Source organism: Leptopilina heterotoma, unplaced genomic scaffold, assembly GCF_015476425.1.
Source record: "Leptopilina heterotoma isolate Lh14 unplaced genomic scaffold, ASM1547642v1 Lhet_81, whole genome shotgun sequence".
NCBI lineage: Eukaryota > Metazoa > Arthropoda > Insecta > Hymenoptera > Figitidae > Leptopilina > Leptopilina heterotoma.
Genome location: NW_025111185.1, coordinates 907471 through 925822, shown reverse-complemented (window position 1 = coordinate 925822; position 18352 = coordinate 907471). Strand labels below are relative to the sequence as shown.

At 22.8% G+C, this 18352-nt stretch overlaps 2 protein-coding genes across 5 annotated transcripts; both read left to right on the top strand.

The window, feature by feature from the left end:
* The first annotated feature begins 17 nt into the window (after positions 1-17).
* Positions 18-6069, top strand: LOC122511161 (probable cytochrome P450 6a14). The gene is made up of 6 exons (XM_043626230.1): positions 18-595; positions 3418-3781; positions 3899-4233; positions 4347-4580; positions 4853-5104; positions 5826-6069. Exons 1-6 carry the CDS (start codon positions 409-411, stop codon positions 5987-5989), a joined length of 1536 nt encoding a protein of 511 aa, XP_043482165.1. The 5' UTR covers positions 18-408; the 3' UTR covers positions 5990-6069.
* Positions 6070-6728: 659 nt separating this feature from the next.
* On the top strand, positions 6729-16337 carry LOC122511159. 4 transcript variants are annotated; one of them, XM_043626227.1, is made up of 4 exons: positions 6729-7416; positions 9618-9720; positions 9825-9957; positions 12081-16337. In XM_043626227.1, exon 4 carries the CDS (start codon positions 13565-13567, stop codon positions 14822-14824), a length of 1260 nt encoding a protein of 419 aa, XP_043482162.1. In that variant the 5' UTR covers positions 6729-7416; positions 9618-9720; positions 9825-9957; positions 12081-13564; the 3' UTR covers positions 14825-16337. The 4 variants fall into 4 exon arrangements, with proteins under 4 accessions (XP_043482162.1, XP_043482164.1, XP_043482163.1 ...); XM_043626229.1 differs by having other exon boundaries at positions 9618-9957; positions 12081-12299; positions 12588-16337; XM_043626228.1 differs by adding an exon at positions 11314-11325 and having other exon boundaries at positions 9618-9957.
* The last annotated feature ends 2015 nt before the right edge of the window (positions 16338-18352 follow it).

Below are 18352 nucleotides of genomic sequence, written 5' to 3'. Positions count from 1 at the left end.
AGCCTAATACTAACACCTCCCACTACAATTTTTTTTCTTAAATTACTTTGACAATATAACTTATGCCTAAAAGTTCGTTTCCATCTAATGGCATAACGACTGATATATAAACTGAAGTCACGAACGTTTGGAATGCGGAGTTTTTATTTTCAATTAAACTCAAAAATTATCTTTTTAATTTGCCACATCACATGAATTAATAATAGTGCCGTTACTGTGTGTTATTAGAAATCTTTTTTTTTCTCATAACCTTTCGTGAAATAATAAATTTAATAAAGAATTTAGTATTTTTCTAATTTTTAAATAAATTTAAAAATGTTACCTTCTTTTTAGTAAATGAATAAAAATAAATTTAAATAATTTTTTGAAAATCGAGAGAAATAATTATTGTAATAAAATTAAACGAATATGGCAATAAGTTTGAGTAATTTTGTTCTGGAATTTTTTGGAGTTGTGACAGTAGTGCTCCTTGGTGTTTACTTGTATTTTAAATTATTTATTTACAATTATTGGGAAAAAAATGGAGTCCAATATATAAAACCCATAGTGCCAGTTGGGAATATTTTGAACGCCGTTATTGGAAAACAGCACATTGGTATTTATTGCAACATAAATTATTAGAATAATATCAAATAATAACAAAAAAAATTAAAAAAAAAACAGGGAACATAAATAAAGAAAAGGAATAATTAACATCAGAATGAAAAGAGTTAGAGAAATAATTAAAAATATTAGAACAAAAAAATAATAAAAATCACAGGGCTCGAACCAGTGAAAGTATAAATTAAAAAATTGAATTCAATTTTTTAAAAAAAATTAATTTGAAAATTCAATTATTTTTAAAAATTCTCGCTATATTGCTTTTAATATTCAATTATTATTTTAAATTTTAACTGAAATTAATTTTTAAATTAATTTTCATTAGAAAATTCTACTAGAATTCAATTATTTAAATACAAATTTAAATGCAAAAATGCAAATAAATAATTTATTGAATAATTGAACGTTTCTTAAAATTCAATTCCCATAAAGAATCGTTATTAATAAATTTTCAAATAATTGAATTATATTAACGAATTTTAATAAAATTTTAAGGAATAATTACATTTTTTGAGAAATTTGATTAAAATTGTATTAAAAATAATTGAAATTCTGCGATTAGTTTTATTATTTGTGATTTGTGACAATATATAATAAATAATAAATATATAATAATATATAATATATATAATATATATAATATATAATATATATAATATAATATATAATAATAATAAAATTTTTAATAATAATTACATTTTCCGAGAAATTCGATTAAAATTGTTTTAAAAATAATTGAAATTCTGTTATGATTTTTATGATTTATGAAAATAAATCTCATGAAAACAGTTGAATTTCTGCAATAATTTGTAACTTCTTCAAAATTAAATTTTTTTTTAGTGTTTCAACTAAAAATTATTTATAAATCCATTATTTTTAATAATTTTAAAAAAATTTTCTTGAGAATTTTCAAATTTATTTCCTTTTAACTGAAATTAATTTTTAAATCAATTTTTATTAGAAAATTATACTAGAATTCAATTATTTAAGTACAAATAATTTTGAAGATTTAATTTAATTCTTGAAAATAATTGAATTTTTGTTAAGAATTTTATTACTTATAAAAATAATTGAATTTTTCTAAAGAAATTTATCAAAATTCTTGAAAAGAATTGAATTTTTGCTAAGAATTTTATTATTTATAAAAACAATTGAGTTTTTGTGAAGAATTTTGAGAAACTATAAAAAAAACGAGAAAGTATCAAAAAACATACAAAAAAAAAAAAAAATAAATAAATTTTTGAACTTTATTAAAATTCTTGAAAATTATCGAATGTTTGCTAAGAATTTAATTATTTATAAAAATAATTAAATTTTTGTGCAGAATTTTATTAAAATTCTTGAAAATAATTAAGTTTTTGCGAAGAATTTTATTAAAATTCTTAAAAAGAATTAAAATTTTGCTAAGAATTTTATTACTTATAAAAATAATTGAATTTTTCTAAAGAAATTTATCAAAATTCTTGAAAAGAATTGAATTTTTGATAAGAATTTTATTATTTATAAAAAGTAAAAACAATTGAATTTTTGTGAAGAATTTTATTAAAATTCTTGAAAAGAATTGAATTTTTGCTAAGAATTTTATTATTTATAAAAACAATGGAGTTTTTGTGAAGAATTTTGAGAAAGTATAAAAAAACGAGAAAGTATCAAAAAACACAAAAAAAAAAAAAATAAATAAATTTTTGAACTTTATTAAAATTCTTGAAAATTATAGAATGTTTGCTAAGAATTTAATTATTTATAAAAATAATTAAATTTTTGTGCAGAATTTTATTAAAATTCTTGAAAATAATTAAATTTTTGCGAAGAATTTTTTTAAAAAATTGTAAGAATAATTTTATTTTTAGATAAATTTGATTAAAATTGAATTAAAAATAATTGAAATTCTACAATGAGTTTTATTATTTATGAAAATAATTTAATTCCTAAAAAGAATCCTAAAAAGAAATAAAAATTTTTACGAAAATACTTGTAAAAATTTTATTATTTATGAAAATAATTGAATTATTGCGAAGAAATTTATAAAAAATTTGCAAATAATTGAATTCCTGTGAAATTTTTTTATTAATTTATGAAAATAATTAAATTTTTACGTAGAATATTATTAAATTTTTTTCTAAATAATTGAATTCTTTTGGAAAATTTTATTAAAATATTAGATATTTAAAATCATTTATGACTTGAGGACAATTTTTGAAAAAAATTGAAAGTTTGCAAAGAGTTTTATTAAAATTTTTGAAAAAAATTGTTTTTCAGAGAAGAATTGTATTATTTCTAAAGATAATTAAAATTTTGACGAGATTTTTTAAAAATTTCTAAACAGAATTGAATTTTTACGAAGAATTTTATTACTTTTGAAAATAATTGAATTTCTGCAATCATTTATAATTTCTCTAAAATTTCCCACATTATGTCGTACAATTTACATACGAACTATTCGTCCTTTTTTAATCAAATTACGGACTTTATGAACCTTTTTTTAGAAAAAAAACCAACTTTTACGGATTTCTAGCAAAGTTACAGACTTTTACGGGATTTACGGACCTAGTTCGAGCCCTGAAATAATTATGATTAAATAGAATAAAAAATAAAAAGTAAATAAATAAAATAATTAAAAAACTATTAATAAAAAACATTAAAATAAAGGAAGAAGAAAAAAATGATAATAAACATTAGAATAAAGTAGAATAAAAAAACAATTAAAAAATGTAGAGTCAAAGAAAATAATGATAAAAAATAAAGAAAAAATAGAATAAAAATAATAATAAATATTGGAATATTTTTTAAATTATTAATATTTTTTTTGTATTTCAGGTGTTTTTTTCGAAAATGCCTACGAGAAAATGAAGAAATATCGATATGGTGGACTTTATACATTTCACAAACCATGTTTAATGATAGCCGATCTTGATTTAGTAAAAATGGTCTTAACAGAAAAATTCCAACATTTTCACGATCGTGGACTTTATTGTAATGAAACAGTTGACCCTCTCTCGGGACATATTTTTTTTCTATCGGGACAAAAATGGGAAAATTTACGTGCAAAATTGACACCAATTTTCACTTCGGAAAAATTGGAAGGAATGTTTGGTATTTTTAAAGAAAAAAGTGATCATTTGTGTTTTACTTTAGAGAGTCACAAGCAGAAAATTATTGAAGTCAAAGATATAATGGCACGGTAACTATAAATTATTTCTCTAAAAAAATTTTATTAAATAAAATAAAAATAAATAATAAAGAAATAAATTTTAAACAAACAACTTGTATAATAAATAATAAAAAAAAATTTTTTTAGATACACAACTGATGTGATTTTTACAACAGCATTCGGTGCAAATCCAAATAGTCTTGACAATCCAAAAAGTAAATTTCGCTACTATGGGAAAAAATTATTTGAATTAAGTTCAACAAAAACTGCCCTTGCATTTTATGCACCTAGTATTATGGATTTTCTCAAAATTCCCCTAAACGATAGAAGTTGTAGTGAATTTTTCATGAGAATTTTCACTGAAACATTTGAACATAGAGTCAAGAATAATATAAGAAGAAAGGATTTCTTGGGTTATTTAATACAACTTGTTAATTATGGACATTTAGAAGAAGTTGATGCAGAAACATCGAAAATAGCGGGTAAATTTATTATTTATTTTTCGAAATATAAAGAAAAATAATTTTCAAAAATAATAATAAAAAGGAATAATTATTAAAATTTCCTCTCAATTGATGTTGAAATTTATTTTCAGATTCTTTGGACGGTAAAATAACATTTATGGAAGCTGCGGCGCAAGCTTTTCTTTACTTTGTAGGCGGTTTTGAAACTTCATCGGCAACAATTTCCCATTGTTTATACGAATTGTCTGTTCATCAGGAAATACAAGAAAAAGTTCGCGAGGAAATTAAATTTGCCTTGGAGAAACATGGGGAACTCAGTTATGATAGTTTGAATAGTATGCCGTATCTTCATCAATGTGTTTCTGGTAATTTACAAAAAAAAACAAAAAAACAAGAAAATATAAATCAGGAATTATTCAATTTAAAAAATTTTTGTATAATTATTAAACAATCAGGAAAAAGTTGTGTTTGAATCAAATTTTGTTGAATAAGCCTTATTTTTGAGCTATAAATAAATTTTGTTTAAATAAAAAAAAATTTAATTCAAATACTTAATTTTATTATTAATTTAATTTAAATTAAATATTTAATTTAATTAACCAGTTCAGTTTGAAAATTTTTTATTTTTCCAATTTAGAAACTATGAGACTGTATCCAGGACTGACTTTTTTTAATCGAAAGTGCACGAAAGACATCGATTTACCAACAACTAATTTACATGTGAAAAAGGGTGTCGACGTTGTGATTCCTGTTTTGGGAATTCATTTGGATCCGGAAATTTATCCCGACCCTTTGAAATTTGATCCCGAAAGATTTACTCCAGAAAATATTGCCGCTAGACATTCATACGCTTATTTACCCTTTGGCGAAGGTCCAAGAATTTGCATTGGTAACGTTTAATTTTTAGTAATTTTACAATTAATTTTAGATTACATTTTACTAGTTAATATCAACTGTAAAGTATTTTATTATTAAATAAATTAATAATATATTTACACAATTTTTTTGGCACAAATAAAAAATATTTTTTGCACAAATAAAATTTATTTGAACCAAAGAAAATTTTTATTTGAAACAAATAAAATTTATTTGAACCAAACAAAATTTATTTAATCTGAATAAAATTTATTTAAAACAAAAAAAACCTAACAGTTTCTTGGCGCAAATAATTAATAAAATTTATTTGTAACTAAAAAGATTGTTATTTGAACCGAATAAAATTTATTTGAGCCAAATAACAACATTTTTATTTCAACTAAATTAAAAATTGTTACTTTAACCAAATAAAATTTATTTGAATCAAATAAAATTGTTTTTTGGTGCAAATAAAATTTATTTGAACCAAATAAAAAAATTTTTATTTCAACTAAATTAAAAATTGTTACTTCAACTAAATAAAATTTATTTGAATCAAATAAAATGGTTTTTTTAGAAATAAATTTAAATTTATTTGAAACAAATAATAATTCCTTGACGAAAATAAAATTTACAATTAAAACGTCTTTTGGTATGAATAAAATTTTTATATATAAATTTATTTCAAATAACTTTTTTTGTTATTTACTAATGTGAAGAGAATTATTTAATAACAATTGGTTAATTTTTTTCAGGAATGAAATTTGGTTACACTCAGACAAAAGTAGCCTTGGTCAATGTTTTGAATAAATTTCAAGTGACTTTGGGACCAAATACTCCAGTGCCACTTGTAATTAATCCAAAGTCCATTGTCACGTATTCATCGAAGGAAATTAATTTGCGCTTTGAGCGATTGTAAATATAATAATTTTAAAAAATTATATTTAAATAAAAAATGTCAAAAATCCAAAAAAGTAAAATTTCAAAGTAAAGATAAAAATTTAAAATAATAAATGTATTACAGAAAGTGAAAGTGAAAGTAAAATTAAAAACTAAAAAGTATCAAATAATAAAGACTGTACAAATAAAAAATACAAAAAGAAAAATTAAAAACTAAAAAATAGCAAATAATAAAGACTGTAAAAATAAAAAATGCAAAAAGTAAATAATAGCAATAATAGTAGCAAATAATAAAGACTATAAAAAATACAAAAAGTAAAATTAAAAACTAAAAAGTAGCAAATAATAAAGACTGTAAAAAATGCAAAATGTGAAAAATAAAAAAAAGTTTAATATTTATAACCAAAATAGTTATTCTTAAATTATTTTCGCGCCTTAAATGAAAAATTTATAAATCCAAGCGTATAAAACACTATTTATTCGTAGTTTTACTTGAAAGAAAAAAAAATCTGAGGTCACACGAAAGAAATAAGAATGATAATAAAAAAAAATGTTATGCAAAAAGGACATAATTCTTTGATAAATAGGTACTTATTACTTAATAATTGTGCAAATCAGTCCATATTACATCGATTCATGAAATGCTGAGTTCATAAAGAATAGAAACTGTAAACATGTAATTAAAATCAGGAGCGATACAATTGATCTTGGTACCCTAATACTTACACCGCCTCTCCCACTACTCACTCTTTTCTTAAATTACTTTTATAATATAACTTACTTAACAGTGCGTTTCCATCGCTTGGCGTTGACTTATCATCACTTATATATAAACTTGAGTCACGATCGCTTGAAATGCGCAGTTTTTATTTTCAATTTTACTTAAAAATTTTCTTTCTAATTTGTCACATCACTTGAAGTAATAGTAGTGCCATTACTGCGTGTGTTATTAGAGAAATTTTTTTTCAAAACCATTTCGTGTTATTAAACGCTAATTTTAGTTTGATTTTCATCGTCTAATGTCAATACAATATTTTTGTAAAAATAACCAAAATCATGAAAGAAAAAGAAATAATTAATTTACAGATACTTTAGTATTTTTTCAATTCCTGCTCGTAAATAAATAAATAAATAAATTTAAAAAATGGTCACTTTTTTAATAATTAAAATTAAATAAGTCATAAAAAAATTTGAATTTTTTGAAAGAAATAAATTATTTTACGAAAGAAATAATTATTTTAATAAAAATAGACGAATATGGCAATAATTATGAGTAATTTTGTTCTGGAATTTTTTGGAGTCGTGGCAGTAGTGCGCTCCTTGGTGTTTACTTGTATTTTAAATTATTTATTTACAATTATTGGGAAAAAAATGGAGTCCAATATATAAAACCCATAGTGCCAGTTGGGAATATTTGGAATGCCGTTACTGGAAAAGAACACCTTGGTATTTATTGCATCATAAATGAGAATAACAAGTAATATAACAAAAAAATAATAAAAAAGGAAAAAAAAGAAAAAATAATTAACAGCAAAATAAAAAGAATATTAAAACATTATTTGAAATATTAGAATGAAAATAGACAAAAATTTTAGAATAAAAAATAATTTGGTATTTAAAATAAATATAAAAGAATAATAAATAATAACAAAAAGTAAATAAATATTTTTAAAAAAGAAAAAAAATTATAAATAAACATCAAAATAAGAAGAGTAATAATCAAATAAAAAAATAATTAAAAATATTAGAATAAAAAATGACAAAAAGTGCTAGAATAAAAAATAACAAAAATTTGTAGAATATAAAATGACAAAAAATGATAGAATAAAAAATAATTTACTATTTATTGCATTAAAAATATATGAAAATAATAAAAAAAAAATAATAAATATTCAAAAAAGGAAAAAAATGATAAAACATCAAAATAAAAAACATCAAAAAATAAAAAAAGTACCTATAATAAAATAATAATTAGAAATATAAGAATAAAAAATGACAAAAAATGTTAAAATAAAGAAAAACAAAAAATATTAGGATGAAAAATAACAAAGAATAATATTAAAAAATATTGTGAAAAATAAGAAAAAATAGAATAAGTAAAAAATAATAATAAACATTAGAATAAAGAAATAAAAGAAAAATAATAAAAAATACGTGCGTTCACGTAACTTTCACTTTCGATTTCACGCAAAAAATTTTCATTCTCAATTTATCCAAAAAAAGTTTTCACTTTCATGCAAAAAAAAAATTTTCACATTAAATTACACTTAAAATATTTTCAGTTTTAACAAAAAAATTTTCACTTTCACTTAAAAAGTTTTTACCTCCATTAAAAAAATTTTCACTTTCAATTTCGCCAAAAAAACATTTAATTTTCAATTAAAAAATTTTTGATGAAATTTGAAGTGGACATTTTTTTTTATAGAAAATGAAAATATTTTTGGTGAAAATGAAAGTAAAAAGTTTTTGATTAAAAATGAAAATATTTTTTGTGAAATATTGACAGTAAAAATTTATATTGTCGAAATTGAAATTAAGAATCTTTTAGAAGAAAGTGAAATTTTTTTGGGTGAAATTATAAGTGAAAATTTTTTCATAGAAAGTGAAATTATTTTGGGTGAAATTGAAAGTAAAAATTTATTGGCAAAATTGAAATTAAAAATGTTTTGGAAGTGAAAATTCTTTGGGTGAAATTGTAAATGAAAATTTTTTAATTGACAGTAATAGAGAAAATTTGTTGGGTTTCACTAAACTTAATTTATTTCTATTTATTTTATTTATTTATTTATTTTTTTTTTATATTAATATTATATAATATTATATAAATAAATATTTATTATATTTATTAATATTTATTATAAATATTTTTCACAGTAAATATTTTTCTAACTCTATAAAATTCATAATTATTATTTTTATTATTTATTTTCATTATTATTATTAATTATATGTTTTACTTTTTTATTTGTTTTTATTTTACTTTTTTATTTTTTTTTTGTGTAATCTTCTTTTATTTTAATCTATTTTTTTGTTTTAATTCTAATTACAAATTTTTAGTTAATTTAAAATCAATTCAAATTTCAATGCAAAATTGAAAAGAATTAGAGTTTTGATTTAGAAATTAATTTAATTAATTTTCCATTCAAATTTTGCTTTTTTTTATTTTGCATGTATTCAAATTTAAATGGAATTTAAATTAATTTAAAATTTAAAAGTAAAATAAATCAATTCGTTTTATCACCAGTTTGTATATATCTAAATAAATAATTTTCTATTCAAATTTAAATTAGATTTAGATTTATTTAAAGTTTAAAAGTAAAATAAAAATAAAAGATTAAGTAGATTAAAAAATGGTATAAGATAAAAATAAAAGAAGTAAAATAAAAAATAATAAAATAGAAATAAAATAAAAAAGGTGAAATAAAAATAGTAAAATAAATATAAGAAATAAAAATTTTAAATTAATTTTAAATTACAACTCTCGTTTTAATTTTTCAGAAAGAATTTTTTACTGAATTGGCGAATTCCATTTTTCTGAACGAAAAGTTTTGAAATTATTTTCTAAAAATACTTTTTATTATACATTACGTAATAGAGTATAGTAAAAATTTAAATCACCAATTAATAATATATATTTTTTTATATAGATACGCAACTGATGTCATCTTTACAACAGCCTTCGGAGTGAATCCAAATAGCCTTGATAATACAAAAAGTGAATTTCGTCACTAAGCGAAAAAAATACTTGAAGTAAGTTCAATTAAAGGTGCCCTCGCCTTTTTTTGGACCAAGTATTATGGATTTACTCAAAATTCCTCTGATTGAAAGAAGTAGTAGTGAATTTTTCATAAAAGTTTTCACAGAAACATTCGAATACCTATAGAGTGAAAAATAATATAAGAAGAAAGGATTTCTTGGATCTTTTAATACAACTTGTCAATAGTGGTCGTTTAGAGGAGAATGATGCAGAATCAACAAATATATCCGGTAAATTTTGTTATTTAATTAAAAGGGGATTTAACCCCTTCGCAGTCTAGTTGAAAATCGCTTGTGGTCCAAAAACGGTCCGAAAAAAAAGTTTACAAAAAAATATGATTTAATCATATATAAGGTTTTTGGGGTCGCTGAATTCGAATTTGAGGTTAATTTTTGAAAATTCAAAATGGCGGATCCAATATGGCGACCAAATATGGTGGATAATTTTAAAATTAAAGCGTTTTAAGGGAAATTCATTTCTCGGGGGTTTTCGAGGTCGCTGAATCCAAATCTGAAGTCAGATTTAAAAAATTCAAAATGGCGGACCCAAAATGTCGACTTCAAAAAAAAATTTTTTTTCAGATTCCCTTAAAACTCGTTACTCGGGGGTTTTCGGGGTCTCTAATTACAAATATGATGTCAGATTTTCAAAATTCAAAATGGCGGATCCAATATGGCGGATGATTTCAAGATTGATGCGAAAAAAATATGAAGTTACCTCAAAAACCCCTGAGTAAACATTTTAGACAAATTTGTCAACATTCAAAAAATTTGATCGACATATTGAATCCAAAATTTAGCATTTAGAAAAACGAACATCAAATTCGAATTCAGCGACCCCAAAAAACCCCGGGAACGGAATTTCGATCAAAACGCATAAATTTTGAAATTATCCGCCATATTGGATCCAACATTTTGAATTTTGTAAAACGAACATCAAATTCAAATTCAGCGACCCCAAAAACCCCCGAGAAACGAATTTTAATCGAATCGCATCAATCTTGAAATTATCCGCCATATTGGATCCGCCATTTTGAATTTTAAAAATCTGACATCATATTTGTAATCAGAGACCCCGAAAACCCCCCAAGTAACGAGTTTAAAGCGAATTTGAAATTTTTTTATTTTTCGAAGTCAACATTTTGGGTCCGCCATTTTGAATTTTTTAAATCTGACTTCAGATTCGGATTCAGCGACCCCAAAAACAGTAGTATGTACTTCGCTACTAAAATCAAATCATGTTTAGTATTTTTTTTTTGAGATGGCCATATATGGCCACAGACGCAAAGGTGGCACGACTTTTCGTGGCCATATATGGGCCATGGACTGTTAAGGGGTTAAAACAATTATAAAATTTATAAATTAAAAAAATAATTAAATTAAAAAAAATTATTAAATTAAATAAAAACTAACAGAAAATTTCCACCCCATTGTTAATTAAACAATGAGGTGGTCTTCTTTTTGAAATTTAATGCAAATTTACTATTTTTTAAAATTATTTAAAAAAATTTAATTATATTCAAAAAATTTTAATTACCATTTTAAAAAATCATAACTAAAATTGAATTTATATAAATTTATTTCCAGATTCTTTGGACGGTAAAATAACATTTATGGAATATGCGGCGCAAGCTTTTGTTTTCTTTTTAGGCGGTTATTTCAATCAAAAAAAATTTACTTGAAATAAACAAAATTTATTTGAACCAAAAAATATTTTTATTTGCACCGAATAAAATTTATTTAAACCAAGAACAAAATTTGTTTAATCTGAATAAAATTTAATGGAAACAAGTAAAAATTTCTTAGTGCAAATAAAATTTTTATTTCTATCCAATAAAATTTATTTTAAACCAAGTAAAACTTTTATTTGAATGAAATAACATTTTTATTTGAATAAAATAAGAATTATTTGAACCACAAATTAAGTTTATTTGAATCGAATAAAGTTTATTTCAAACAAATAAAACTTCTTTGGTGCAAATAAAATTTTTTCGCGAATTAAAAAAATAATGTTACTTCAATGAAAGAAAATTTACTTAAAAATAAACCAAATTTATTTGAACCAAAACATATTTTTAATTTGAACCGAATAAAATTTATTTAAACTAAATAAAATTTATTAGAAACAACTAAAACTTTCTTGGTGCAAATAAAATTTATTTTTAAACTAAATAAAGTTTATATGAACCAAACAACATTTGTTTGATCTGAATAAAATTTATTATAGAAAAAAGAATAAAATAATAAATTTTATAATAATCGAATATTTAATTTTACATAAAAATTGTAGGTAATTAAAAATATTTATTATAATTTTTAAGAGCTTTTTTTATATTTTAAAATTATTTTTTCAGAAACTATGAGACTTTATCCGCAGCATTGGCAATTTTAAATCGTATTCGCACGAAGGACATTGATTTACCAACAACAAATTTACATGTGAGAAAGGGTGTTGACATTGTGATTCCTGTTTTGGGAATTTTGATCCTGAAAGATTTACTCCAGAAAATATTGCCGCTAGACATTGAAGCGATACAATCTCATGAGAGATTGACTCCTGGAAAATGTTACCGGTCCGACTTCAAAGTATTTCCAAAATTTAATTATTTTCGTGTTCTCAATATTCGGCTAAGAGTGGGGCTTGGCGGGTTGAATCGCGGGGTCGATGAAAAGTGCGATTGATTAATTTATTAATTGACTTTCGCAATTCATCGACACGGGATCAACAGCGGCTACGCTCTCACGTGCCGGCCGAGGACACGGAAGGTAGTTTTTTTCTTAAATTCAAATTTATTTAAAAATTCAGTTTATTATTTTTTTGTTTTGTAAAATATGTGTTTCTTTTTGTGTTAAATATAAAGTGTGGCCGTTAATGACCATTGGATACGGATTTAATAAAATGAAGATAATTATTTATAATATTGGACGAATATGGTGACTTGGAAGTCGGAACCGGTCGGGAAACCAAAATCTTCCTCAACAGAACGAGTATTCTTTGCCAACTGTTGGGTGACTCGTAAGTGCACGACCGTAATTAATAAAATGGCCCTGGAGATTTCAGGTGCACAAATTTATAAATTTTGATAATTAAAATTAAATTATTATTTAAAAATGTCTATGTCTGATGGTATAAAAGAAAGAGAGTGATTTTAGTCGTGTGATGAATTGCGAATTATTCTTTTTAATTATTTTGTTTATTAATTTATTATTTTGATTGATTTCTTTTTAAATATTGTTATTTGGATGTGCGTATGTTTGTGTGTCTATTTGTCATTTTATTTTCTATACTTGTATAAATCCCTGACGTCAGGCCTATTTGAATTAAACTTTTGACGGAAATACACATTTTATTTCTTTTTGTAAATTATTTGTGTGTTTATTAATCGAGTATTTTGTATTTTGTGCAATTTCATTGTTTTATTTTATTATTTTAAATTCTTTGTTTTATAATTTTTATTGTTTTTGTATTTTGTATTGTCGCGGTTTTTATTTATTTTCATGAAATAAGAAAATCGTTACATTTTGGCGCCCGAACAGGGACCAGACGCGTGCCCAACTTTTTTATTGTATTCTATAAATTTGAAAAATTTTATTGTTTATTTGAACGTTTAGAAAATATTTGAAAACTTATAAATTTTGTATAATGATTATTTTCTGTAATTATATAACGGTAAAATGAATGTATGATTTTTGTGTATATGAATGAGCAATTTGTATTATTTTCGATTGAAACAATAGCGCTGACAAAGACAGAAGTAAAACAAAGAGAAGGTGACAAATGTAATTAGCAAATTTTATTTTTGATTTCTGAACTTAAATTATTTTGACAATTTTGAAAATGAATGTGAACAACGAAATATTTATTGGAATGATTTTGCGAAAATTAAATAAAAATAATGATTGTTGTCGAGATTGTGCCAATCGAGTATTCGAAACTCTCAATGATGCATTTAAAACTTTTAATTTTAATTTTGAAAAATTTGATTTAGGAGAATTTGAAAATCCGCATTATTTTCTTGAACGTATTGATAAATTCTTTGTTTTGAATAGAATTTCTATAAATGAGCAGTTAACTATTTTGAAATATTTATTGCACGGCAAGGTGAAAACTTGGTTTCACATACAACAATCTCCGTTTATTGATATAAACGACTTTAAAATTAAATTTTTAAATTATTTCTTTTCAATTCCGATTCAAGTTAACTTTAAATTAAAATGGTATTCACGACGTTTCATTCCCAAAAGGGGAAATTTGCAGTCTTATTTTATGAATCAGATCTATGAAGCACAATATTTGTTTTCGGAAATGGATATTGGTGAAATTTTATATAGAATAATTCAGCAGATGCCTAATCGCGTAAAGGATGCATTGGTAACTGTTGATTATTTAAATTTTGATAGAATTTTACAGTCTTTGGTAAATTTAGATTTGATTTATCAAGATAAACAAAATGCTCGAAACAATGAATGCAAAGATTTTTTAAATTATGCACCTCCTTTGATGCCTTTGTCATGCATGGATTTTGGGAAATTGGAGCAATCAACTAAAAATTTGAATATTAATGATAATGATGGTAGTAGTCAAGAAAGTTTAAGGGGGATCGATAAAAATGCTGTTTATAGGGGGATTGAATTTACAAATTTTGATTCGACAATCAGTCTCACTGAGCATGTTTGTGAAAAAGACTTTGTAAATAACACAAAATTATATAATATTGATGATTTTGATTTTCAAATGAATATTAATTCTTGTAATAATTCGATGAATGATAGTGGAATTGATTTAGAGATCGAAGAATCTCAAATTAATCAAAGTCAGGAAAATTCTAGGGATGAAGTTCGGGGTCAGACGACAGATGATCTGAATTCCACTTCGGAAGAATATTCTCCTGAAAGAAAGAATATAATAAACGATAAATTTTGTGATTTTTATAATGAAAAATTTTGTACTGAGAAATTGTTTGATTATTTTTGTTTGTGTAAAAAAATGTTGTTTGACATGAATTCAGCCTCGAGTTTAATAGCTGATAAAGATTTTAAATTTCGATTGATTGCTTCAAGAGATTTAGAACCTGACAAGGATGTTAAAGGAGAGTGAAGGGTGTTGTTTCTTATGCATGTATTTTTGTATAATTAAATTTTTATGATTTTATTTGTGGATTTAAAATTTAATATAATTATGGTAATTATATTACCTTAAAAAAAAAATCGTGCTCTAATCTGAAAGTTGCAACAAATTATGGTTCAGAGTTATATTTTGACAATTAATTTTGTATATGGTTCAGGCAGGTTCCATTGCAAGATTGTTCGAGAAATATACACTGCCATTTGTGCAAGTAAGAAATTATCAGTTCTGCCAGCTGTCATTTCGTTTTGGAGTTAGTAGTATCGATACATTTATTGTTATGAATATTTACTTTTGAATTTGATTTTTGATATGTTTAAGAAAAAAATGATGAATGATTTGTGTTTATTTTTTATTTTTGTGGATTTTTATTATGTTTAATATTTACCATCTTATATTTAAAGATTTATGTTTGTTTATAGTTGACATGAGTATTCGATTGGTATATCTATATAAAAAAAAAGGAACAGAAAATGTTGAAATTTATTTATATTTATTAAAATGAACCTCATGATGAATTTGATATTATGTAATTCCGAATTATTTTGTAATTGTCATGAGATTTTTGTGTAATTTTTATGTGTGTGAGTTAATGATTTAATTGTTTTACTTGATTAATTGAAAAAGAATCAAGTAAAAGGGGGATAATGAAGCGATACAATCTCATGAGAGATTGACTCCTGGAAAATGTTACCGGTCCGACTTCAAAGTATTTCCAAAATTTAATTATTTTCGTGTTCTCAATATTCGGCTAAGAGTGGGGCTTGGCGGGTTGAATCGCGGGGTCGATGAAAAGTGCGATTGATTAATTTATTAATTGACTTTCGCAATTCATCGACACGGGATCAACAGCGGCTACGCTCTCACGTGCCGGCCGAGGACACGGAAGGTAGTTTTTTTCTTAAATTCAAATTTATTTAAAAATTCAGTTTATTATTTTTTATTTTGTAAAATATGTGTTTCTTTTTGTGTTAAATATAAAGTGTGGCCGTTAATGACCATTGGATACGGATTTAATAAAATGAAGATAATTATTTATAATATTGGACGAATATGGTGACTTGGAAGTCGGAACCGGTCGGGAAACCAAAATCTTCCTCAACAGAACGAGTATTCTTTGCCAACTGTTGGGTGACTCGTAAGTGCACGACCGTAATTAATAAAATGGCCCTGGAGATTTCAGGTGCACAAATTTATAAATTTTGATAATTAAAATTAAATTATTATTTAAAAATGTCTATGTCTGATGGTATAAAAGAAAGAGAGTGATTTTAGTCGTGTGATGAATTGCGAATTATTCTTTTTAATTATTTTGTTTATTAATTTATTATTTTGATTGATTTCTTTTTAAATATTGTTATTTGGATGTGCGTATGTTTGTGTGTCTATTTGTCATTTTATTTTCTATACTTGTATAAATCCCTGACGTCAGGCCTATTTGAATTAAACTTTTGACGGAAATACACATTTTATTTCTTTTTGTAAATTATTTGTGTGTTTATTAATCGAGTATTTTGTATTTTGTGCAATTTCATTGTTTTATTTTATTATTTTAAATTCTTTGTTTTATAATTTTTATTGTTTTTGTATTTTGTATTGTCGCGGTTTTTATTTATTTTCATGAAATAAGAAAATCGTTACAACATTCATAAGCTTATTTACCCTTTGGCGAAGGTCCAAGAATTTGCATTGGTAACGTTTATTTTTTATTAATTTTACAATCAACATTTTTCTGTTTAATAAAAATTTTGTTTACAATAAATAAAATTTGTTGGCGCAAATAAAATTTATTTGAAACAAATCAAATTTATTAGCGCAATAAAATAATAAAATTTATTTCGAAACAAATAGAATGTTTTTGGAACCAATAAAATTAATTAGAAAGAAATAAAATTTGTTTGTGCCAATAAAATTTACTTGAAGCAAATAAATATATTTCTTGGCGCAAATGAAATTTATTTCGAAACAAATGAAATTTCTTTTTTGGCATTACTCACAGACAAAAGTAGCGTTGGTCAGTGTTTTGAATAAATTTCGAGTGACTTTGGGACCAAATACTCCAGTGCCACTTGTAATTAACGCACAGTCAAGTGTCACGTACTCATCGAAGGAAATTAATTTGCGCTTTGAGCGATTGTAAATATAAACATTTTAAAAAGTTATATTTAAATGAAAAATGTAAATACTCCAAAAAAAGTAAAATTAAAAAGTATAAAGATAAAAGTATCAAATAATATAAAAACTGTAAAAAGTATATTACAAAAAGTAAAAGTAAAATTAAAAACTAAAAAATAGCAAATAATGAAGACTGTAAAAATAAAAAATACCTACAAAAAGTGAAATTGAAAAATAATAAAGACTGTAAAAATAAAAAAAGTAAAATTAAAAACAAAAGAGTAGCAAATAATAAAGACTATAAAATACAAAAAGTAAAATTAAAAACTAAAAAGTATCGAATAATAAAGACTGTAAAAAATGAAAAAAATTTGAAAAATAAAAAAGTTTATTTAAAAAAAATTCACGATCATTTCCCGGTCCATTCCCTGGTCATGAATTATTTTTCCCGGTCATAAAGAATAACTCTGAAAATAAATTATTCCATGAAAAATTGAAAGAATTCCCTGATTCTTGGACAAAACTTTGACTTTTTCCCAAACCCAAAAAATATTTTAATTTACTCTAAAAATAATTGAAACTCCAAAATATGTTTATAATACATTTTTTTGAATTTCTTTAACTATGTAAAATCATTTAGAACTTAAATAGATTTTTTGAAATAAATATTTAATTATTATCCATTATTTTTCCATATAGGTATTAAGATTTAAAAAAAATTCAAATTTCAAATCCTTTAAAATCGAATAATTTTTAAGAATTGCTACTGTAACTTATTAAAAATTATTTTCAAAATTTCAATTCAATTATTTTCTAGAAATTTTAACTAAAATATTTCTAAAATCCACTTGTTTACAAGACAATTTCATGAAATTTTGAATAATTTAAAAATTTTTCAATTAAAAATTATATATTTAAAAATATTAATTAATTAATTAACTATATAATAATTTGAATGTTATAATTTTCATTTATTAACTTTCATTTAACTTTTAATTAACTTTCATTCATTAACTTTTTCTGTCCCTCACACTTTGAAGTTGTCTTTTGTTTATATTTTTGTTTTTTGTCATCTTTAGATAGATTGTAGGTATATTTATATTATTATGTTATAATTAATTCAAAATTGTAATGAAAAATAGAAATCATCAGAATTTTTTTCACTTCTTTTCATTAAAAAACTAAAATTTTGTTAAATATTATGTTTTGTCAAATTGAATTTATGCAGATTTTTGTTTTTTACTTCTAAACAAAATTAGAAAATTGTTAAACAACTGTGATTAAGAAATAGAAAATTTATTTATTTTGCATTATTTTTGTTTATGAATCACAATTTTTTTAACAAAATTATTATTTTGTTTTAGAAAAAGAAGAAAAATATTTGCA